The 24,957-nt window shown below is 38.2% G+C and overlaps 3 protein-coding genes and 1 long non-coding RNA gene across 7 annotated transcripts; 2 read left to right on the top strand and 2 right to left on the bottom strand.

Moving 5' to 3' along the window:
- The first annotated feature begins 8,473 nt into the window (after positions 1-8,473).
- On the top strand, positions 8,474-9,547 carry LOC140769103 (protodermal factor 1-like). Its single transcript, XM_073109667.1, has 3 exons — positions 8,474-8,685; positions 8,786-8,921; positions 9,013-9,547. The coding sequence occupies exons 1-3, from the start codon at positions 8,523-8,525 to the stop codon at positions 9,335-9,337; spliced, it is 624 nt and encodes a 207-aa protein (XP_072965768.1). The 5' UTR covers positions 8,474-8,522; the 3' UTR covers positions 9,338-9,547.
- Positions 9,548-11,268: 1,721 nt separating this feature from the next.
- On the top strand, positions 11,269-12,498 carry LOC140768865 (heat stress transcription factor C-2a-like). Its single transcript, XM_073109313.1, has 2 exons — positions 11,269-11,618; positions 11,767-12,498. Exons 1-2 carry the CDS (start codon positions 11,391-11,393, stop codon positions 12,361-12,363), a joined length of 825 nt encoding a protein of 274 aa, XP_072965414.1. The 5' UTR covers positions 11,269-11,390; the 3' UTR covers positions 12,364-12,498.
- Positions 12,499-12,604: 106 nt separating this feature from the next.
- Positions 12,605-19,542, bottom strand: LOC140768867 (agamous-like MADS-box protein MADS1). 2 transcript variants are annotated; one of them, XM_073109314.1, is made up of 9 exons: positions 19,272-19,542; positions 18,641-18,855; positions 15,027-15,108; positions 13,835-13,896; positions 13,661-13,760; positions 13,534-13,575; positions 13,415-13,456; positions 13,166-13,326; positions 12,605-13,007 (listed from the first exon to the last, which is right to left on the bottom strand). In XM_073109314.1, exons 1-9 carry the CDS (start codon positions 19,299-19,301, stop codon positions 13,004-13,006), a joined length of 738 nt encoding a protein of 245 aa, XP_072965415.1. In that variant the 5' UTR covers positions 19,302-19,542; the 3' UTR covers positions 12,605-13,003. The 2 variants fall into 2 exon arrangements, with proteins under 2 accessions (XP_072965415.1, XP_072965416.1); XM_073109315.1 differs by having other exon boundaries at positions 19,001-19,536.
- Positions 19,543-21,836: 2,294 nt separating this feature from the next.
- LOC140769065 (uncharacterized) lies at positions 21,837-23,649 on the bottom strand. 3 transcript variants are annotated; one of them, XR_012105840.1, is made up of 3 exons: positions 23,387-23,649; positions 22,724-22,925; positions 21,837-22,648 (listed from the first exon to the last, which is right to left on the bottom strand). It is a non-coding gene; the product is annotated as an uncharacterized lncRNA (long non-coding RNA). The 3 variants fall into 3 exon arrangements; XR_012105838.1 differs by having other exon boundaries at positions 21,837-22,925; XR_012105839.1 differs by having other exon boundaries at positions 21,837-22,922.
- Between the last annotated feature and the right edge of the window lie 1,308 nt (positions 23,650-24,957).

The raw sequence follows: 24,957 nt of genomic DNA, 5'->3' as shown, positions 1-24,957 counted from the left end.
AGAATAATAGCATAAAGAGCTTGTTAGTTAATCTCTTTACTCATATTTTTTTACCTTTCCTACATTCATGAATAATAATAAAAAAAAATAGGTGGATTGGAATAGGAGTTGCATTTCTACCGAAAATTTTAGTGGAGAATAAAGTTCCTGACTCTTAGAAGTTGACTTATCAAAGATCAAGAGTAATCGAGGATAAATTAAAATAAGAAAGGTAGTTCTATTATATTAGTAAAAGGTTTTTTTTTTTTTTTTTGTGTGTAACTTTTTCAAAATACCTCCAGAAAACCTTTATTCCTGATGCTCTAAACACAACCTTATAAAAATCACTTTTTCAAAGCAATTTAGTTCTTCTACAAGGGCCTAGCACCAATATATTAGTCCAGGAGGACCAATTAATTAAATTCACCTTACTTTTGGCACAAGTTAGCCCTACCATATGGCTGTCCTACGTCCCCGTGATGCGTACACGTTAAGGGAATTAGGCCATCTTTGGCTAATGGCTAATTGATTAATACCAAAATATAGACAAGGAATGGACTAACCAAATAAGTAGCTTGTTTCCATTTAAAAAACCTCCGTTAGATATGCAAAGAAGCTTATTGGAGAGACTCTGACGGCTAAATAATGGGCCAATAGAAATGGAAATTATATAATCTTGGCTTTAGCCATGAACAACTACTGTATATATATATATCTTTAGCGTTTCCAATATGTAGAAGCATTACGTCTTATGGCTGAGGTATGTAATAATAGCAAGTAAGATAGAAGGAAGTAGCAGAGAATGAACAATTCGGACGTACGAAACGCCAATACTGGGAGCATGAGCCATGCTTTCTCCCTTATTGTTATTACCAAAGAGAAACAAAAAGAAAAAGGAAAAAAAGAAAAACATAACGTTGTTTACATAGTCCTTGTATACCCCCCCCCCCCCCCCCCCCTCAACAACAAATCATAGAAGTAAGAAACGGCACAAAGACCAAATGGTTTACATATGGATATAAAGAGCATCTATCCTTTCCTTCTCTATTACCCAACCCTAGTACGCATCATCTACAAGTAGTAGAAATAGCACTATATATCGCTCGACCATGACCATCATCTAATGCAACAAGATGATCAAGCATACCCGCATGCACCGTACTCGCACCGGACTCCCGGGTTGCACACAACCCCACATTTGCCGCAGTTGTTCACGTCGTACGCCACCGTGGTGCATTTGCCATTGCAGCAGAGCTGCCCGAACCCGCACCGATTACTGCACGCGCCGCAGTTGTTTCGACTTGTTTGCAAGTCGGTGCACTTCCTTTTGCAGCATTGGAGGCCGGCAGAGCAAGGGTTTGCCACACTGGGATCGCAGCGATCACCCTTCTCGGCGTTTGTGGCAGCTAGAAATCGACTGCCCATCCTTGGATTGAGATTTACGAACTGGTCACTCACCACTTGGGCGTACCCCTCGTCCATGACTGCTGACACACTGTGGATGCACACCGCAATCGAGAGGATTGCCATAAGCAGTTTACAAGGCAGCGGACGTCGAGAAGAGACGGCGGCCATCGCCATTCTCTCTTCCCTCATCTCTTGGCACTCTCTCGCTACTCTTAATTAGTTAGCTGGACTTAGGGTTACATGGGCTTTTGAACGAGAGGGCTTGGCATTGTTTATTCGTGGAAGCAAGTTAACTAATGCGGAATTAATTTGGATTGCCACCTTTCCCTCTCTGGGGGTTTGGGGTTAATTAAGATGGAGCACATGACTGCGTTGATGCTATTGAGCTTCGATGAGAGCTACATGAACATTGGATCTCGATCTCCAGTGGGAGCCAGTCTGGGCGTCTTCAAATATTAATGAATTGAGACTTTCTTCACACAAACCCACCTCATGCAACGTGACCGAAGCATAAAAGTAGAGATAACAATTCAGATCTAGTCCGTTGACCGTGATAGTATGTGATTCCATGACTTTTAGAGGCCATCTACGGTATTATAATCTCAGGCCTCAAATATATTCTGCGTAGTTAGTGATTCCTATAATGTTTTCGTCTCATCAATAGGAATTTCCTGCAATACGGGTACTTGGCAGTCCGTGGTTGGACGCAAAAGTAGTTTTGGATTTGCAGAGGATCCACGCCAAGGGATCTCAGGGTTGCTTGACTCTCAGATTTCAGTAACTATTATTAAAGGGGGCATAACCTGATTACAGCTCCTTCCTCCAAAAAAATTAAAAATTAAAATTTAAAAATAAATAAAGAGAAAAAAGTAGTATTACGGAAGTCGGCAGCGAAGCCTAATAGCTGAACGTGTCATGTTATCTACTCTTACGGCGGGAAACGCGGGGAATCGGAGAAGAATTCCGTCCCGTTCCGTTCGAGTGACGCGTACATTTAGTTGATCAAGGCATCTGCCAGACTGCCACATGGTACACATAGATCATCAATTATAGCACGAATCTTATGGTTGATGGATTTGGGCGACTCGCGCAGAGGCTCGCATTGACGTGGCGAGTAGTGGATCGAGGTAACGCGGCGTTGACTTGGATTGGAGCCTTAGTTAGTGGAAGAAGCATTTAATTCGAAATTAGCCCACCATAATTTACCATAAGAATGCGTGCTCTGACTAATTCCTTCTTTTAATTTTCCTTTTAAATTCCTAAATCTCTCCTAGGGTCAAATTAATTCGGATGATTTAGCTTGCAAGTGTTACGCTCTGCTCGACCACTGCTCGCTTAGAGAACGAGCAAGCTCAAATGGATGCATCTATCTAAGCGTTGGGATCTATTGATATGCTTAATTAGCTACGCTAGCTAGCTTCTAATTAAACGGAGACCTCGATTTGGCCGCCTTAGTCAATAGGCTCGTGGACTCGAGGCCAAATCGTACTTGAAGTGCTCGCTAAATTACTCTTGTCCAGCAGCTAGCATTTGACATGGTTAGATGTTGACATTGTAGGAGTTGAGATAAGCTACATTTCTATGGTTCAATATATCGGATTTCTCCAAGAAGTTACCCTTGGAAATTATCACTGCTTCTAGATGAGATGATCTACAATATACACTCAGTTGGAGTTCTCCACACTTGGCTCCCCATATTCCCTCTAGCAATTAATATTGCTGAAAAGAATGCGTTTTGCTTAATTTTTATTTTCCCTATTTCTTTAATTTTAGATACCCAGATATCTTCAACACATTACCGTTCTAATAGAATTGTTGTAATATATTGCAGTCATGTTGCCAATAATTAAATAAATATGTATATTACTATGTGCTTTTAAACACAAGTTCACGTGAAACATAGATTTGATCATTGTCGTGGTCCCGCATATATGAATGTATCCTACCGAACAAGTTGGAAAAGTTTCTAGTACTAGGCGTCCATCATAACATTATCTATCATAATATTCAACTTTTTATTTCCTTACGCAAAGCGGAAGATGGAGAGCTGATAAGGTATAATTAAGAACAAATACATAATCCAAGATAAGTATCTCTTAGGTTACACAATACAATGCAGGGTGGATGTAAATGATCGATGGTACGTGCAACATAATTAATAACGATTTAAACAATATATAAAGGTCAGAGGAAAAGAAAGAGACCTCTGGATATAAGCATCCGTCTCTCTCTCTCTGAAGTCTTTAACCCATGCATACATGCACGCATCCTTTCTAGATCTTCTCTCTTCCAATATTTCCATGCATCGATCATTAAATTAATTAAGGTACCTCGCGCACCTAGTGATGGCGCTGCATCCACGACGATATGGATTTACTCTCTTCCTTTTCTTGCAGTTGTAGTAGGAATTGCCACGTCGGCTGCATGGCACGCTGTCACGTCGCAGAGCTTCGTAACTTATAAATCTGGGACGAACCCTATATAGCCCACGATGGCTCAATTCTGAATCCACCACCTCCTCCTCCTCTAACTTCTCATCGCACTCGCCGACGAGCCCATTGCACGCCGGCAAGCCATCGTCATTGAGGAGAGAAAGGGACCAGTCGTGGTCGAAGACGGCGGTTTGGATGACCGATGAGTTTGCAACGAAGGCGAGGATGGAGAGCCATGGGGGCCGTGGATTGATGAGGGGCTAAAGTAATTTGTTGGTGGTTGTAAGGTTCCTTAATTCCCCTGCAAGCTGGGTGCGAGGAGGAGAGAGGGGGAGGAGATGGTGAGGTGTTGGAGTTGTGGGTATGGAAAGGATTTATATGGTAGGGTCTTGTTTGAGGTCCGGTTTAGTCGGAGTATATCATTATCGAGTGCCAATTTGTTAGTCCAATTTTAGGGTGGCCTATGTTATTGCTACTGCTCCTCTCGCTTTTACCTGAAACAATTATAGGTATATTAATCTTTGTCATATTATATGTCAGTAAGTTATTAATCGACCCGTTGATGCTACTCTTCCCAGTTGAAACCTTAAAATGTTCTGCTAAACCCAAAGTTTTGCAAATTAATTACACATTTATTTAATAGCTTATCTGATTAGCTTGTCTGAAAGACACCCAACTTAAGGTCTGTTACATACCAATAATGTATAACCAAAAGAACGAAATGCATTAATTAACTGTTCTCATTTTCATTTATGAGCCAGTTTTTCCTTTGGAAGAAACTTCTCCTCTTTTCTCGGATTAATGCTATCTGTATATATCTTCAGTTTAAGATCGATCGTAAAGAAATTAAAGTCTTTTTTTTATTGTTCGATCGTTTACTAACTAAGTTAATGGAGAGCAAACTTTTACCATTCTTTAAAACCACTTTCGTAACTAAACTACTCCTCCCAAGAGTTACTCTTCACTGTGATGCATATACTATCTAGTACGCAGAAGCAAAAAGAAACAGAAGAACAGGGAGGAGTACTGAAATGCAAAGAAGAAAAATAAATCTATGTTAATATCGAAAACCTATTAATTGCCATATGGAAACAAGAAAACAACTATTCCCTAGTTACTCAATAGAATCACTACAACAAGCACAAATTCTTCAAGTCCACTTCGATCACCAAATCAATTTAGTAAATGACTGCACCCACAACCATAGCCACCATCAATCTAAGTGAAACCCATGAAACACGCAGAAGAGAAGATGACGAGGAGGAAGAAGAATTCTCGGAAGAGGACGGAGGGGAACTTGGAGGCGTTACTTTTCCCGGCACTGGCAATGGAGATGGAGAGGAACTCGACGAGGACGATGGAGACAAAGGTGGTGGGCTCTGCTTAGTATTAGCATTTCTAGTAGCCAGAACCACTAATACTAACTTCTCACCCTTCTCGCAATGGCTGTGATTCCCACTTATAAAAAAGAACGGCCCTGATCGGCCGAGAACATACACGGACTCGCCACTGTCTAACTTTACAAGTGGATTGGTCGTGTCGCATGACTCGTAGTGTTCTTTGCTCACTTCTAGAACAGAGTCTTCCCCCTTGTTATACTTGAAAACTACAAAGCCAAGAATATAACACAGACGGTTAGATATAGGAAATTAAAGTAAAAAAAAAAAACTAATATGTATCAGTAGTAGTAATAGTAATACCAAGCCTGTCATTAACTTGAAATCTATTCCTCTCGGCCCATTGGTTGAGTGACTCAGAACGGTCAAGTACCCAACCCTCTCTTCCACCAACATGGAAATCATAAGCCTCGCATGAACACACCACGCCAAATAGAATAAGAATAACAACACCGTTCCACCCTTTGCTTGCTTCCATCTCTATCACCGCGTCAAAGAAAGAGAAGAGAAGAGAAGAATAATAACTAGGAATAGGAATAAGAATAAGACTGGAGAGTATAAGAGAGACCGATAAGGCGATTTGGAAGCATAAATAGAGCGGAGATGGTTGGCTTTAGCATGGGATGGTGTAGTTATGGTCGTCCGTCCGTTTCTTAACCAGCGTCTGGACGTAATGGCTACATGACACGTGGCAGTCTTCTGTGGATCCAACGGTAAGTTTGAATGCTTTATCGCCTCGTGAACGACACCACACCGCACGCTGCTTGCTGTTTTCTTTCAACGGCCTAGATTATCCGATCCTTGGCGCATCGGACGGCAAAGAAAATTTGAGGAATCTCCAGGATCCAGATGAGCTGTTTGATTACGACAACGAGTCAGCGTTCCTCATGGCTGCATGCAAACAGGTACGCTATGATGTCCCTTATTCCTACGGGATAAAAGGATATTGGCTGTTTTCCACATTGTAGCTTATCTTGCTTAGGTATTCTTTTTCGGCTGTTAGTTTACATTTACAAATTTGTTACTCTAAGCCCGGTTCACTAGCAGGAGCGTCAACATAGATGAGCAGCTTGGCTCAGCGAAAGCTCAGGCCCTCGGGCCAAAATCAGCTGCCTCAGTCTAGGTTCTAATATAATATTTATTAATATTATAGATTATTAATATATTGATAAAAATAAATTTATAAGCGTAAGTCCAATAGCTCGTATCACTATCTAATCCTAACCATAAGGCCAATAAAATCCTCCCCGACAAAGCAACCTCATTTTCTTTGTTGAGCTCCTCCTCAGACCTCCTCTATCTTCTTCATTGGCGGGTCACCACCGTCGTCTCTTTTTCCTCCTCTATTCACGTTTATACTTGGGATCAATCTTGAGCTGAGTTAGACACGATTATTAGGCTCGATCTACTCAAACCCAGCCGGTTTTAATAGGGCTAAGCTCAGCTCGACATGGGCTAAGCCTTTGTCTATTCGGCTCGGCCTGAAAGCCTTATCCACTACTCTCATCTATAACCCAACTTACTAAATATTACATATTCAGTAAATTATATATCAATATATAAATATGTTCATATAAAATATACCTAAAATGATTTCCTATAAGTCCATTAAACTTGACCCAATAAAATATAATATTCTTTATATTTAACCCATTATGTTAGACCTATTATATCCAATCCAAGCCCAATATCTAATGGATTGATGGGCAATAATGGAATAGAATATTTTGGTTCGGCCCAAACCCGGCTAGGACGAAGTGATTGGCGGGTTGGGGTGTATAAATATTTAAGCTTGGTTGGCTCAAAAAGCGTGGCCTGAATCCGGCTCAACTCGCCTAATGATCACGCCTAAGCTGAGTTGAGCTTAAATATCAAACTAGACTTAAAATTCATTTCGAATAGAATCTGAGTTGGAGCCGGCTTGCTTATACTCGACTCATTTACGCTTCTACCATTCACTTTAGGAATAACTCATAATAGTTTATTCTAGAATATAAATATTATTTATCAACATTATATTTTATATTACATACTAATCAAAATTACCAATTTATCATTGATATATATCCCATTAATCTACTTTATATCAAATCAAATAGTAATTATTCTAATTTCATAAAAAATAAAAAATTGTTATATCTTTTCCTCTCACTTTATATCATATCAAATATAATTATTATACTCTTATTCTATAATACTAGTAAACATAAAAATAATTATTTTTAAAATAAATTTTTTATTTTGATAATGACAAATAAAAATTACTATTCCTTATTTCAACGCTAGTCTACACAGAAACGAAGCCAAACATGTCATAGTTTAATGAGGTACATTAATTTCCTCTTCATGCCCTCGTTCTCTCTCTGTCTCTCTAATTGCTACAGCTACTGTTGAAATTGTACCCTGGAGATAACTAACAAAAGAAAGAAAAATATTGGCTGTCTTTTGCATGGTCTTCTTGTATACGTCAGTCCTCAACTACTCCTCTGTCTGCAATTCTTTTTTGCAGACGATCTGGAAGGGAAAAAAGAAATCTTAATTGGGTGCTTGCTATCAATGAAATTACATCACAAATGCACAAGCCAATCCAAAATGGAGGAGCTTACATCTATTATGCCTAACTCCTCATTAATTTCTCAATCTTATTGGCTTGGAAACCTGGCCACAACCTTTCATCTCAACTCCTTTGTCAGGATCACAACCCTCAAATCAATTTCATTGGACATCAACCATGTGAACCACACATGGGAAGTTCTTTATGTATATGAGCTGTGCAAATGGCACAGTGTGGCCGGCTGTTTGAATGGGAAGCAATGAGTTCCCCACTGGCCTATCTCTTTAAAGGAGCAATCCTCTATCAGACAGATAGATAAATATTGACTAGAATGCAATGATTGTCTTAATTGATTCTTTTATTTGGAGAAAAATGGAAGGAAAAAAAGAAAAGAAAAAGAAATATTGTGATGATATATAAAATGCATGCGTGACATATTTAGGCTACTATTCCCCTGATTGACTCTATTGGAGATTGGTAATGCGCATGAATTCCCTAGTTGTTGAATTCCATGTAGAATCTCATCATTTGGAAGAACTTAATGAAGGAAGACATTAAATTGTACCCAACTACTTCCTATCCTCCATAGTCAGCATTTATGCTCATGAATGAAGTGGAACTGGAACCAATCTGGCTTCCCATTGCCAGTGCTATTTATATGCATGGTCACTGCTCCTCTTCCCATTGCAATAGTGCATCTCGAACACCTTCATCTCCTCTTTCTTTGTCTTTGAGTCCCTTTGTTTGCCAGTCATGGAGAGAGCAAGGAACAAGAAAGCTCTTCTAATGAGTTTTCTCTTGGCAAGTTTGGTCTTTGAGAGCTTAATTTCTCCCATTATGGGTCGAAGCCTTGAGGGTTTATCTGAAGAGAAGACTTACTACTCTCCCAATCCACATCCTGGGAGTACTCCACATAGTTAGTTCTCTCTATTCGTACTGCTAATATATATCCTTCACCAGTTAAAATAAAATTTCAATAGTTTTCCAATTAAATTGAGAGTCATGCATTGGTGCAGATCCATCTTATGGTGACCCGCGAACTCCATCGCATGGAAGTGGAGTTACCCATGGCATACCAACGACTCCAAGCATCTCAACTCCTTCGCCATTGATCCCTGATCCAAGCATCCATTACTTCACTGGCACTTGCGGGTAAAAGCAATCAAAATACACTTCAAAGTTATATTACAAGATAAAACTCTAACAGTAGCTTTTTCCTGCATTGCTCTGTCTCAAAATTAAGCTACTGGAGAACACACCCAGAAGCCATATGGGGCATATTTGGGTACTTGGGCAACGTGGGCGAGTTCTTTGGTCCAGTTTGTGGTGCAATCTTTGGCAGGAATCTTAGCTTACCTGATGCATTGGCTAACACAAGGGCTGATGGGATTGGTGCACTTTTCCGAGAAGGAACTGCTTCACTGCTTAACTCCATAGTAAGTAGGAAGTTCCCATTTACTACTCAGCAGGTGAAGGATGCCTTTGCTGCTGCACTGAACTCCAATAGGGCTGCCGCCGCCCAGGCAGAGCTCTTCAAGCAAGCTAATGAGGGCAGACTCAAGCTCTAGAGGCAGCATTGAACATGACAAATTAACCAATTGTCTCCTTAATTTTGCTCCTGTAGCTTGTTATGGTTGTGGTGTTCGTAGCCTTTGTGTTTGCATTGGTTGTTGATGTTTGTGTTGTTGTTTAATGGTAAGAATTAGTTGGATTTCTTAGTTATTCATGAAGATGTATTATGTCAAAAGTATTGGTCAGATGTACTTCTACAATCAAAGTTTGTTAAGAGTTATTTAATGATTCAAAGGGTTCTCCATTCTAGACTAATTATTATTTCATGAGTCAAAGGGGTCTCCGAGTCTCCACTCCTTAAGGTGACATGTTGTATGACTATATTGATCTGAGCAGATGGGGTGTAGAATTTAAGTTGACGGCATTAAGAAATGTGACCAATCTTTTTGTCCTACAATTTCTGGCTCTGTTTTTCTCTTGTTTTTTTCTTCTTCTTTTTCTCATTTGCCAATGGCTATTGGAAGTTTTCTAGGATTTGATTGGATTGGAGTTGCTCGATGTAGCTAGATTTGATTTAATTAGATGGAAACACTACATATTGCGAAATTGCTCGTGTCTTGAGGAGGCAAACCTCTTCTTTCGTTTAAAATGCTTTGAGAGCTATTGATGCACTTGGTGTGGGTGTGTGATGTGTCCTTTGCATCAGACATTTGCAGGTGGATGGATAATGCATTTCGGGTAAATGTTATGCTCCTTTTCAGGAAGTTAAATCTCTTATTAATGAGTTTCATATGTACAGGTAATCAAATTAATGGCGCAACCGTCATTTCATTCATTAATTCTTCTAGCGTCTTATTTCAGCAAAGTTTTATGCCGTTGGTTGTGGACTTCAGTACAGCACAACCTTTGATTTTAAAACTGTGTGAGAAGTCATTCAGAAGATATGTTGTTGTCATGCATGCAGCCTGTTGGATCGAATAAAGTTAATTAAAGCAAGGATATTCTGTTTTTATTTTTGCGATGATCTATGATTTTATTTTTATTTTTTGATAAAATAAAATAAAAATAAAAATAATAATGATACTGGTAGCAACTGAAGGCAGTATAAGTAGCTAGCAGCTTATTCCTCCTTTTCATATTTTAGTATCAGTCTCTTTTTCTGAATTAATTCTCTTCTTATTTGTTCATCGTTGGGTAGGAGGAAGAGGAGGAGGAGGAGGAGCTGATGATGATGATGACAATGATGTCAAAGGGAGTAGTGCTAAGGTAAGAGGAAGTATAATTAACAAGAGTCGTCATGTCAAAGGGACCTACTCCTCTTTCCAAGTGTTGAAAGGAAAAGCCGCAAGGACGCTGCGACACATGTGGCCGAACTCCCAACAGAATCTCCACGTAGCTATTACCCACTGGTGCCGGTTTCCCCACTACGTGGGGGATTCGCTATGCCCCGGTCCCCGGCTGCGAACACAGGAGGTCCACGTGCCACTCTCGCTTTGTCGCGACGCCTCGAGCCAAACCCGAAACCCAAATCGATCCTGAGAGCGGTGGGGTTCGCCTGCGTCCTTGTACTGCGACTGCGACGCGAAAAGGTGGACCAATCGGAATCCACCACCTCCCGTCACCCCGCGCGCGAATATTAAAGCGAGGAAATCCATTGTCCGAAGGTACAGCTGTTCGGTGTTTGGTTGGGAGATATGTAAAGTTTGAAATCTGAGACAACATCGTTATTTAGATTTACGCCATAGGTTGCAGGGACGTGGCTCCCTGTTTCGGACCAAACAGTGGAGCGTGCATGTAAAAGAGAAGAGATACGGGTAATCTGGTAAAGTGAGAGCTCTCTCCCCTTGAAATCTTTCTCGACAGCGAAATTATTTTGTGGTTGGCAAGTCAAGGAAGAGTCCGGATGAGAGCCACGCGTCCACGCTTATTTGGCACCTGTCGACTCCTCCCTTTATTTGGTACTCCCCCGACTCTAGCTGAAAACTACAAATAAACACCAAATAAACACCGTTCTTTACTATCTTTGGTAACCTTCCTCGATTTAGAAGCAAGCAAGCAACCGACCGACCGACCGACCGACCGACCGACCGAGCGAATTTTCTTAATTAGATGATGGTGGAAGACGGCAGCAGCTACGCTAATATCGGCGGCGTTGCTCCGTTCGTGATCAAGACGTATCGGATGGTGAGTGATTCGTCTACAGACTCGGTGATCTCGTGGGGCAGAGGAAACAATAGCTTCGTTGTCGTCGACCCGTTCGCTTTCTCGCAGACTCTTCTCCCAGCTCACTTCAAGCACAATAACTTCTCCAGCTTCGTTCGCCAGCTTAATACTTACGTACGTGCATCTTCTCTCATGCATATATACTACTTTACTTGCAAGTTTTAGTATTTTTTTTTATTTTTTTTATAAAAAAAAAACTCGTAGCGCGTGGATTTCTTTCTTTCTTTCTTTTGCTGATGGTTATGATATGTGATTAATTTAGGGTTTTCGCAAGGTGGATCCGGATCGATGGGAATTCGCGCATGCATCGTTTTTGAGAGGGCAGACGCATCTGCTGCGGCAAATCGTTCGAAGAAATAGTGGAAGCGGTGAGAAGAAGAAGAGGGAAGGAGAGACCGCGGTGGAAGTGGAGGCGGAGGAGGAGAGTAGAGTGGTGGCCATGGAAGTAGTGAGATTAAAGCAGGAGCAGAGAGAGATAGAGGAAAAAGTGGAGGTGATGTGGAGGAGAGTACAGGAAACAGAGAAGAGGCCCAAGCAGATGCTTGCCTTCTTGATTAAAGTAGCCGGGGGCCCACTTGGGGATAACAATAATAGCAATAACAGTATTAACAGTAACAAGGTAGGAGAGAAGAGGGCGAGGCTTTGCTTGGACGCCGGTGATGACGGGATCATGCATCCTAATTGGCCGTTAGATGGAGAGGGTGTCGTGGATGCCGGAGGATTTGTTGGTGATGGCTTCATTCCGACCGTTGATGTGGAGGAGTTTTATGATGGGAATGATGTCGGTGGTCTTGAGATAGATGGAGGTAGTGCGTGCCATTATTCCTTTCCCCTGCAGAATGGAATTAATGGTTTCTGATCTTTGTTTATTTTTTTTTAATTTCTCTTTAATGCTTCTTTCGCTTTGTTTTGTTTTGTTTTGTTTTTTCTTTTAACTTTTACGTAACCTGCGCGTCAATTGTAACACGTCTCTTGAATAAAGAGAGTTTGTGCAGTTCTTTGTAAAGACTATATAAGAACAAGTGGGACCCACGGACCTCAATATGGTGGGCTGGGCTGGGTGGTGGCCCACAACCTTGAATAATGATAAGAATATGATATAGCTAGAAAACATAACTTCTCACTATTCATCCGATTACATTTGTTTACAAAGTCTTCTCTTCTGTAGAAACTGATAACATTGAGCTTATGATTGAAGTAGACAAGCTCATTCGGGAACACAGGAACGCTAGCACTAGGTGTCATGCAAATTATGTTTTAGTATCGAGTTACATAAAACATACAACAAAGTGGATATCCTTAAGATATAGTTTCAAGAAAAGTCTTTTGGGTCAGGCATTGTTAATACATATTCTTGCCTTGGACTCCGCAGAAATATATATATATATATATATATATATAACTAACTTACTGCAAGCTACTTTAAAGTAGTTCATTAAGCCCTGTCTACCTCCACAGGCTTTAAATTCACAGGCAGAAGCATAGATGAACTGCTCACTTCATCTGCAAAGACACACAGAAGGAAAGGAAGAAAGTTAACGAAATGAACAAATGAGACATCTCATAGCGATGCTAGTAGCTAATGATTCACGAATTATGAAAAGAATGGATGGAAATGTACTTGGTTCCCCTACTTGGACACTATTAATTAAAATCCGTACCCAAGTTGGAGAGCTGTCTGCTGCTGGTGTGAGTAATATTGATTAGGTTGAAGTAGATTCACTTGTAGAAAATTCCTTGAATCACAGGGAGGCATGATTTCGTACTCACTTGTAGATGGCATCATGTTCATCTGTTGCTGTGCTGTCTCATTCTCGGCTATCTGTTCATAAAATTAAATCCACACTAAAATCATTGAAAAATAAATAAATAAACTTGGTAGGTTCTGGGGGAGATAGGCCAACGAATACCTTGCTCCTTAGATACATGTTATCATTTTGCAGCTCCATTTCCTGAGGAAAATTTAGATTCTGATCACTAATATGTTCTAGCAATATGAAGTGATAACCATCAAAACAGTTGACCTTACCCTTTTCTGCATATACTCGACCTCAGCATATAGCAACTCATTCTGAAGTACCCAAGAACAATCAGTTAGAACACATCCAAATTGTCAAACATGTAGGGGGGAAAGGAATAAAATTGAATTGAGGTACCCTTTTGGATCTTATTTTGTTTAAGCTTTTCTCCAGCTTAGTCTCTAGTTGTTTGAGCTCTTTATCGCTCTTGCTGCTGAGAGACTCGCCAATCAACTCCCTACAAATCCAACTTACCTGTTAGAAATATCAACTGTAAATAGCAGCTAACATTGCTCCATTTGAGCGGCTTACCTATTTGAGATCTGTAAGTTAATGATTAGCTGGCGCAGTTTTGCTGATTCTTGCTGGTAATACTGAAAGTTCCAACATGAAGCTGGATTCAGAGAGCATTTGGATAGTTCATGACAAACAAGCAAAAGATAGTAGAAGAAAACACTTCACAATTCGGAGTCAAGCCACGTAGAAGCCAAGAGGAGCCAATAGCTCCCCTCAAATTTTAAAATTTCCTTTGTACTATTAGGTATCATGTGGTGGCCGGTGGCCCTGTTAAAAAGTTAAATTGCCCTTTATAAGACTTTACTCTTTGTTCTAAGTTATAAAAATAATTAATTTGTCATATTTGATGTTTATAATTTTGTTTTGCCAAATTGTATGTACATCTATGTGTTTCTTTGTATTCTTTACATATTTCTTTAAAAATTAAAAGATAATAGATATTTTGGTCTTCTCCTATATATGAAAATCCTTAATCCTACATCTACATGATATGCAAAGAGATCAATTATTCACAAAGCTAGTGCTTCCAATTGTAGTGACTTTCCAGTAATCACAGTAAAAAAAAAAAAAAATCTTGTCTAATATTCCATCGATACATACAGTTAAGCAAGAATTACATAATACTCTATTTTATCATTAATCTTCATAACTTTCTTTTCTTTAGTGACCAATAACTTACACACCTATTTCTCAAATTGTAGTTTTGGCTCAACTTTACAATAAAAACCTGCTGCTTGGAGAAACAAACTCCTTTTCCTAATTTATATTCCAAAAATGTGGAATATGGATTTCCTAGGGGTTAAATTCCTTGAGTATGGTCAGATTAGGTGGAACATAACCTTGATTCTCTCTCTCTCTCTCTCTCTCTCTCTCTCTCTCTCTCTCTCTCTCTCAATTTCCCGAAGAATACTGAAACTGTTGATAAAAATAGGAAATGCTAGTCTATTCCAAAAACATATTAACTTTGCTATATATTTAGACCATAAGACCGGTGATAAACCAAGCAAAATAATATATTACTTGATGGTTTAAAAGAATTTAAAAAAACCAAAATGAAGACATAAACCCTTGCATCAATTGTAATTGACGACTTCAGTACAACAAAATGCTTAATAATGGCCCAGAAGACTTGAATTAAAAAAAAGAATCATGGCTCATAAAGAAGAGAAGTCATTATATGGGTTAAGTATGACAAGATCTTAATTACCTGGGCGTTAGCTTCTGAGACCAAACCTGAGTTGGAGGTATCACTGCAGGCTTTCTTGTACCTCTCAATCGTAGATTTCACGCTGCACTTATAAAAAGTATTTCTGTTAATGGATATGCTGGACTAGTACTGCAGCAACAATTGCACATAAGCAAAAAAATTGATATCTTATCATATACGTTCCGCTTCAAACTTTTGGAACATATTAGGCCATATCTAGCGAAGATCAGCTTGAAGATAGAGTATCTCACCTAGTAATATAGATCTCCTTACCTGCTGTCTTTCAGACAATTTTAGCAGTCTAATAACTTTGGATTCTTGTTAGACTGGGATGTCTAACTTTACAAGCTTAAGCATAGTAGGAAATAATAACTTTGGATTATGGTCACCAGATACTCATTTCATGTTCCTGTCTTTTGTCCAAACTTCATATTTGCAGCAAGACTTACAATACTTCCTGCTTCATTTCAATACTAAGATACCAGCCATTTTCAAGTAAGCTATGTACATGTCAATACCGAACTCTCCTTTTCGTATAAGTCTCTTATTGGGCATTTTGCTCCCAACTTAATATGTCAGTTCTACTTTCTCAAGAAAAATTAATAGTCATAATCAAGTGCATAATTTAATGAACATAGAAATTATTTAATGTAAGACTACAAGAGTAGATATCTAAAGATATAAATAGCAAGTACTACATTTCCCCTTAAAATTTGTCTTCTTCAATCACCCATTTTTCCTCTGATATATATATTTATATATCTTATTTACATATTCTTATAGCTGACTAGTTCTATATAATTATCGAATCTTGTCCCAGAGCTCTTCATTACATTTCCCGTCTAGTATCAAACATTGGCAGCTTTCACATCTAACAGTGCTTTTTGTGGAAAAAGGAATTAGACAGACATATCCAATGAAGATTTAGTTTAATAACCAACAGTTTCTGCTGGTGCTCGACAATAACAGAAAGAATCTGAACTAAGATGAGCTTTCATTGGATTACGTCAGAAGTAAATGCATTTCTCAAATTATTGATGTGAAACTGGTTAAAAATTGCATAATGAAAATAAAAGTTTATTTCTTTCACAAAAGCATGACACCATATTAGTATAAATTAGTCATTAAACACAGTTTATAAAAGGGAATTAAACATGAGTGAAGTGAGCAATGAATTCTGAAGTATTAGGGCATAGTGCAAGATAAAATCAGTGTCCCATTCTTCTCCCATTTAGTAAAGAAAACCTACCTAATTGAATTGCATTGTCATAAAGAGATAAGTTTGGTTCAACTCATTGGGATACTCAAACGTAGATAGCTAAATGATTCAATAAGAACTATTAGTTTCTCTCTCCTAATCGAACGATTGAGATAAAATGATACCAAATAAAATTAATCGAAAGTATTGATTATAGTAACCGAAAGTACCGATCACTTTTTAAAATTGTAAGAGTAAATTAATCATATTTTATTTCTCTCTTAGCTATCTATTTTTTTTATAAAAAATAAAATAATAATAAATTGGTAGAAGTTGACACTTTTATTATTAAGGAAACAGTTATAAGAATAAGTAATAAAAAACACTTAGATTCTAATTTCTTTTATCGATTAATCTAGTCATATATGTAAAATATCTTATATACCCTTTAATTTATCGAATAATAAAAATTATTTTTAATTACTAATTAGTTAGTATGGAATCATTGCTCATGCAGATAACCATAGAAAAAACAACTTTTACTTATCATGTATGTGAAAAAAAGTCATTATTACTTCTAAAATCCTAGAAGTCAACATTTGACTCATTATATATAATAAAAATAATTTTACTTAAATGTCCTAAACTGTTACTGATTTACATGTACACTCTCTAAACTTTTTAAAAACTCACTTACATTTCTAAATTAGAAAAAAATATTTACATATACCATCCTTAAAGTAACTATATGAACATCTAAGTCAAACAACTTTTTAAATTAGAAAATATATATGATAAAAAAAGAAAAGATTAAAGAAGTTTAAGTAGAAAATAATAGTAGTTCAGAATGTGATTATCTCTATATAATACTTTCCAAAGATTATATATCTTAAGTCTGAGATCAAATGCCAATTCCTGAAAATTACATTCGATTAAACAATAAGTCCCACCAGGCCACCAGCACTTCAAAAGCACTCATATTTTTGTTATTATTTTTGTAGGAGATATGTTCACCTTCTATTAAGCAAGCAAACCCAATAGATAAAACCAACGACCAAACATTAGAACTATTCAAACACTCACAGATGTAGCAGTACAAAGAAACAAAGGAGGAGGAGATGCCATTTCTGTGGTACAACAATAAATATAAATAATCAATACCTATTTCCTCGGACCCAAAAAAGTTCTCTCCTTTCTGTCACCACCGACCTCTCATTAAACCTTAGTTTCCTCGATGATCCCATTGGCTCCTCTCTGCCACGCTGGCACGCGATCCCAAGATATGATTGGTCGGATTTCTTCCCACACCCTTAAAGCCACCTTACCAGTTCCCAGTACCCACCGGTAAAACCACCTCCTCCCCTTTCACCCCCTCCCAGAGTCCCAGTCCCACCTCCTTTGCCCACCTCGATCTCATCCCATGGCCGTATGACCCTTCTCTTCTCATCTTATCTCTTCTTTTGTAGTCTCCCCATGCAACCCTGAGCACAATCACCCCATTGGCCCTCCTCCTTACTCTCCGTACTACTACTACTATTACTCTCACCAATCTCTAACATCATTTTAACTATATTTTCTTCAATATATCTCCAAAACAAGAAATGGGTATTGTGGCAGAGATGGTGTCAGAATAGGGCTCGCTGTGAGAAATCTCGTGATAGGTTTGGTCCTAAGTTATCCAGAAGTGATAGAATAGGAGCAAGAAAAAGAAAACCCTAATGCAACATGAAAGAAAGCATCAAACCCTAGTTTCCCCATTGGTTGCTGATGTGTGTAGTTTGGCTAAGGACCGTGACAGCTCCATGGAGTAGTAGCAAAGGAGGAGGTGAGAGAGAGAGAGAGAGGAAATGGCAAAGGTTGAGACCCCAAAGAAGAGAGAAGAGTGGGGGTGAGCTCGTTTTGCTTTTCAAACCCAATAATACCACTTACTATACTAACCAATCACTCGTCCAAATCCTATACCTGCAGCAACCTCCTCAGATCTATGCTTCCACCCAACAAAGCAAAGAAAAAGAAGCAGAAAGAAGGAAAGAAAAGAAGTGAATAATATATATTCCTACACAATGAGAGTGATGAAATCTAAACACCATGAGAAAAGAAAGGAAACAGCGTAAATAGAGTAAAGAAAAAAGAAAGAGGACCACCGAGGCACAAGCAAATATAAGCAGCTCAGCCTGTGCTAAATCTATCTATACATACATCTCCCTCCCCTACCCATTCCATTCCCTCAATCTAAACACTGTTGCATAGATTGGAGATCTCTCCTCAGAATCACCAAAATAAACGAAAAGGGATGAATGAAACCCATGCGTTTTAGACCTTGTTAGGTTTGCTTGTGCAGAAATAACAAGGAAATGGCGTGATGGAATCGAAAAAGTTTGCGATCTTTAAGAGTTGAGGAGATGGGATGGGGGACCTGTTGTTGGCGTACTCGTAGAGGCGGCCGCGGCTGGAGAAGACGACAAGCGCGACTTCGGCGTCGCAGAGGACGGACAATTCATAGGCCTTCTTGAGGAGGCCGTTGCGGCGCTTGCAGAAGGTCACCTGTCGGTTTGTGGTGTTCTCAATCCTCTTGATCTCAATCTTTCCCCTGCCCATCTTTGCCTCTGCCTCCGTGGTCGCTCCCTCAACCTGAAGCAAAAAGAATATTAAGATAAGAGACGTTATAAATTGGGAGCTTTCCTATCATATGGGTGGAACCAGCAATTGGGTAGTAGTTAGAAGTCGGTAATGAGGAGAAGAAAGAAAGAAAGAAAAAAAAAAGGTGATCTTTTACTGATTCTTGTTGCAGTTTCTTGGATCTTTTCCTTCCTTGGTTTTGAGAGGGGAAGAAGGGCGGTGGTGGGAAGGAGAAAGTTTGAGGAAAGGAAGAAAAAGAATAATAGTTCTATGTGGAAGTGGTGTTATTTATAGACTTGCTCTCCTTTTGCTTCCATTTCCCCTTCTTCCTCAGCCTCTCCTTTCTATGAGTTCTTCCTCTCAATCTATGATCTTATGATCTATCTCTATAGTATCAAATGCTAAGGAAGGAAGGACTAGTTATTAACTGAGGAGGCATCCGTTACCATTGGTCTCATGGACAAGATGATGTATGGGAAACTAGTGGGGGAGAGAGAGAGAGAGAGATAAAAAGGGAGGGAGTTCAGAAAGGGAATATTAATGGAGTGTGAATAAGATTTTGGCTATTGGGATGAGCTGCACCCAAAACTAATATGCTACAAAAAAGTAAAACAAATTTGTAGAGAGAGAGAGAGAAAGGAGGAGACAAGGGGGTTTCAATGGGCCTTTTGTGTCATGCCATTCTACTTTTTTTTTTCTTTGGCTTCTCATCTATGATCTGGGTCTCTGATCTTTACAGTGAGTGGGAATTTAATTACGAATGTGACATCTAGCTCTCACTCACTCTCTCTCTCTCTCTTCTCCTTTGTGTACTCCATCCACGATTCAACTCAAGACAGTTATGGGCAAGAGAGAAGGCAACTCCCATGTGATCTCTTCCCTCCACACCTCCAAAATTTGCCGCATTTATGTTGATATGTGGAGGATGAACTATGTATTTGAGGTAGCATTTATCCACCCAGGCCCCTTGATGGACCCAAGTGCCCTTGGTTTTGGTTAAGGCTACATCTATATACATATATTTATTTCAAAGTTTTGAGTTTAAACTTTTGGATGTGATGGCTAGCACACTAGTAGCATCATGCTTTCAAGGAGTACATGTTTTGGTCCAATGACATGGTTAAAGAATTAATATCAGCTTAATGACCGCTCAGTTGTCTCTCTGCGATGGCAACTAGGTAGGACATGTTGTTATCTGGTTGAAGAATGAGTTAATTCATGTAATAAGGAAGAGAATCTTCTATATTAGTATTACAATCGAACACAAAAGATATAGCACTCCTCTAAATCCTGGATAAAAACTACATACTAAATGTTTTTCTATGATTTCATGAGCTTCCTCCCAGCGTCAAGACCTCATATTTCCTACAAAATATAACATTGAAATTGTTCACTACTTTCCACACTTTTAACTTGTTTTAAAGCTTTGGGTGTTTTATTGAACTAATGTAAGACTCTTGTTTCATGGAAAATGGCTCTCATCCATATATTTCTTTTTATAACTTTATATATATATATATATATATATATATATATATATATATATATATATATATATATATAACTGCATAACTTTTTCATTTTAATTTATTTGGTGTCACCATTGGCCATTAGAGATCACAGCTTCAATATTGTAAGAGCTAGATAATTATTCAGCGGAGCGCTTTGTTAACCTTGGATGCTTAGGCCTCGTCAATCTCCGTTTGCTCATAACTACTGTGCTTGTATTTTATTCTCAGAAGAGTGATGCCAGATACGCTGCTGATAATTAACAAAGTTAATGCATGTAAAAGCTATGTCATAAGAGTATAATGTTTGAAACCTACAAATCACTGTGTTACTCTCAATTGACAAACAAATAACTATCAAATGCCGTGTAAAGAATGCTCTTGTACTAAGTATGGATACCTACTTTCGGACTTTACATAGCTTCGTTTGTTGACTAATTGCTTAATTATTTTGAAGCCAATGTGTTGTTTATTGCACCTGAAGTGAAACGCTCTTTTCCTGACCCCATGCAATAATACAACAATTAAGCTAGAACGATCACTCACTAATATTGGAGATCTTAGATTTTTGAATTGAATTTACTTCCATTTGCATGGCAAGTCCTTTTCTGCTCCCATTGAACTCTACTTCCTTATACCCGCCGAGATTATATTTAATGGTTAATGGATGGAACTCTCGTCAGGTGAAGCAAATTAGATCTACAGGATTCAATTACTTATGACTAAGAATGCAACCCTTTACCTAAGTCAGTTAGAACGATAGAAAACAAATCCCCAAGAGTGCACCAAAATAGCAGGAGCCTTAACAAAATGGAAGCCGTTATTGGAACAAAGAGGTCTAAGGAGCTGCCGTAAGAGGTACGTTTGAGTGCACCCAGGGCCTTTCCGTTTCCTTTTGCTCGTGTGGGATCGGCTTAAGCTTTAAAGCTACCAACGAGACTAAGATGGCGAAGAAGACAAGGCAAAGTGGGTCACAAAAGCAAGGGGAGGGAGGAAAGGGACTGAGATTTGTGAGATCAATGTGGTCCAGTGGACTGTTTGTTTCCTTTCCCTTTCAGAATGGGACCCCAGATGCTTAAGAGCTGGCCTCAACTTCCCACTTCTCTTCCACTTGAGAGTTGCCAATTGTCGTAAACCACCCTCCCTTTAGCTAATTGCGGGGAGAAAGTTTCATTAGCCTCGTCAAATGTATAGAAGAATCACGCAGGGAAGTGATAGGAAGTATACCATCTCTAACTTTTCATTGTTCATGCCTCACGAAGGGAGAAAAGGAAAGCAGAGTCAAAACATTTGGGAAGTGATAGAAAGTATACCTCAAAATGTCGCTTAAACATCTGCATTCTTGGGTTCGGTCGTGTTCTAATGGTCTTGGATTTGTTAGGTGGTTAGAAAGTTGACTACAAGTACTTCTCCTTGTTCTTTTGAACCTTTGGGAAGTAGTCCAGTGAATGGATCTGTCGCAATCTCCATGTGGAGGTGATGAAATTGTTTCAGTCCAGGAGAGGTCATTTCAGATGAAAACAATTTTTTTTACAACTTACATCTCCATGTAATCAAGAGTCTCTCCTTTCAACCTTACATTACAAATCTAGTTGTACTTTCTTCACAGTGGCAGCAAATCTGAATTTCGCAACAAAAGGACATCAATTGATCCTACACTGCAGTGTTAGGCTTCCTGCCACTGTCACCCAAATTAGAGACCCACAACATTCTTTCTTATTAGAGAATACTAGGACAATAATGCACGGAGATCAGATTGCTCTGTTTGGTCTAATCTTAGGACATGGCTCTGGCTCATCCGAGAAACTGCAAGTTGGAAACTACTGACTGCTTCTCTTCCATCTTTTGTTGACTAGTTTGAGCTCAGTTTCAGTGGATTCGTCCATGAGATGATTTCTTCTTCATATTTTACTCGGTTTTCAGGTTTTTCCATGTTGGAAGGCTAACTTGAAGCGGTAGTGATTCTACTTCCAATCTTTACATAGCTAAAAGAAGTAGAACAACCAAGATTCAACAAGCCTTCGGATGCAATGCAATTCTTTCACTTAAAATCGAAGACCAACAGACTTATCAGTTGCAGTGCCCCTCTCCAGTTCGACCAGAAAGATAGACATGTTTTAACACCAAAGACCACTAACTAAGATAGATTTCGATACGTTATTAGGTCGCATTAACTCCTAGCTTCTTCGTTTGTGTGGGCAGTCTCTCTCGATCCATTCACTCAGGATTTCTTTATCTCCAGTCGGTTGTCGGGGCCGCTGATAAATTTCTGCTACCCACAGGAATGAAGTGCCGAACTGTTTCAAATCATCCACATCAGACCGGCGATTTCCAACATTCACACGCATTAGACTACTACGAACCCTCCTTACCTTTTTGGTGGCTTTAACATAAGAATTTAGACGACTTTAGATGTAGTCAAAACAATCTGCGAGTTACATTCTTCGACTACTTACAGCAATGCCGAATATGTCTCTCAGGCTATGCCATGATGTATGGGTGAAAGCTCTCTAACATAATGCATACTTTGTGAGATACAATGATCGCATGCCTGCTTCTTCATGTCGATGTCTGCTGTAATAGCATATGGAATTAAGGAAGAATAATGCAATATTTCACAAATTTATTTACCAACATATATATACCACCCCAATTTAATATCTAAACAAATTTATTTTGGACGATGCCACTTTAGCCCAACCAAAAAAAACACGTTAAACTAATTATATTGAAAATAAAAGAGCTAACAAGATCTACAATTTATTCTAAATTAATTAGAATGATGTTTATATAAAGACTCGATGAATTTATTACATATTCAAACGTTGACAAAATCAACAATTAAAGCGCCGAAATATTCGACGCTTCGGTAGCATTTTTCTATCCAACCTACGAGATGGTAGCTGAACGCGAGGTAGACCATAGAATAAACTTAAGAATGATTGCCTAGTTTGGTCAAAAACTCAAGAATGATGTACAGATTGGTATTGATAAACTATTTTCAAGAGGAGGTCCAGCAATAAAGACGCCCATACCTGCTCTTCATGCACATCTGCACCCCCATTAAAAGCTGCTATATAACTTCCGAACCATTCAATGCCGCTGCAGCAGCACATGGGTGCCAAGTGCCACCTTATGTAATGTCCAAAGTACAGGCTGACGCAGTTTCGATAATATCTTTCCTTCTGGTCCTATATTCACCGAGTTTTTGAAAGACTATTCTCAGTTCCAATTTTTTTTACATTAAAATAGATTATTTCCGAAACTTATTATTAAACGGAATCTAATCTAATCGTAGCTCTAGTAAAATACTAAACTAATTAATATTTTATTTCTAAGCAAAAATCTTGGTCACTATTATTTTGTCTGATTCTAAAATACTAAACTAATCGATATTTTATATAAATAAATTTTTTAACTTAATCTTCTAAAATTTTTAAAAAATTATACAACTATAAAAATACTGAATTGATTAACGTTTTTAAAAATATTAATTAGTTTAACATTTTTGTTAGAACTATAGCTACAGTGAATTAGACTCTATTTAGTAATAAATTTATTTCGGTAAAAAAAGAAATTATAAAAAGAGGTTTAGTTTGGTCAAAACCTCAAGTCACCCTCCAATTGAGCATCCTACTGTACAATATAGATGAGTTTTTAACCAAATTAATTATGTTCCAAACATCATTTATCCATATAGACTACTCCTCAAATGTATTATAAAAAGAAGTCTATTTCAGCCCTATAAGAAATGTGGAACTTATAAGCATTTCGCTTCCAAAGCAAAAACACGAATAAGGTAAATTTTTTTGTATAAAAATAAAGTTTTAAACTTAACTTGATGAAACACTAACTTAAATGAATTATTACAAATAAATCATTTAACTATTCTAATATTTTAGCGTAAGATAAAAACATTGAACTAATCATCAATGGTTGGTAGAAACTAAAATGATTATGAGTTCATCATTTAATTAGAGCTACAAATAAATAAACTTTTTTAATAATAAGTTTAAAGAGCAAGCTATCTTGGTAAGTAAAATTTGGAACAGGACTAGTAAATAAATTCCAGATTTATTACATTACTAGATGATTTCTAGTCAACATAACCAAAAAAAGTGTCGAACTCCTACCAGCCATTTTGAGCAATGTGTTGAACTCCATTTTTTGCTGTTGAATTCCATAATTGCCAATATCAAACTTCTTTTATGAAGTATTAATCACTTTTTCTTTCCGCAATTTTGGATATATGTAAATAACCAAAGATAAGTGTATATAAATCGCCGAATAAGTCAACAGTTTACACATCAATATCTATTCTTCTACGGATATTAAAAATTCCTCATTGAATTGGTAACTTTTGTTAAACAAAATCACTATGAAAGCTATTTTACGAGCTTATATGACACCTATGTGGAATAAAAGTCACTTAGTCCTTGTAAATAAATTTAGAATTCACTTTGGTGTAATATTTGATGAGCAGAACTGGAATGAACAAAAACTGGGGAAGACACGGTATAGTTATCCATAACTTTCAGCTATCTTATTTTAGTTTTTCTTTTAGGAAAAAGCTATCTTAATTTAGAGAGATACAGTTGACCCATGT

This window comes from Typha angustifolia, chromosome 10 (genome assembly GCF_048772165.1).
Source record: "Typha angustifolia cultivar Huaian chromosome 10, ASM4877216v1, whole genome shotgun sequence".
In the NCBI taxonomy this organism is placed as follows: domain Eukaryota; kingdom Viridiplantae; phylum Streptophyta; class Magnoliopsida; order Poales; family Typhaceae; genus Typha; species Typha angustifolia.
This window is presented reverse-complemented; position numbering and strand designations above follow the sequence as displayed.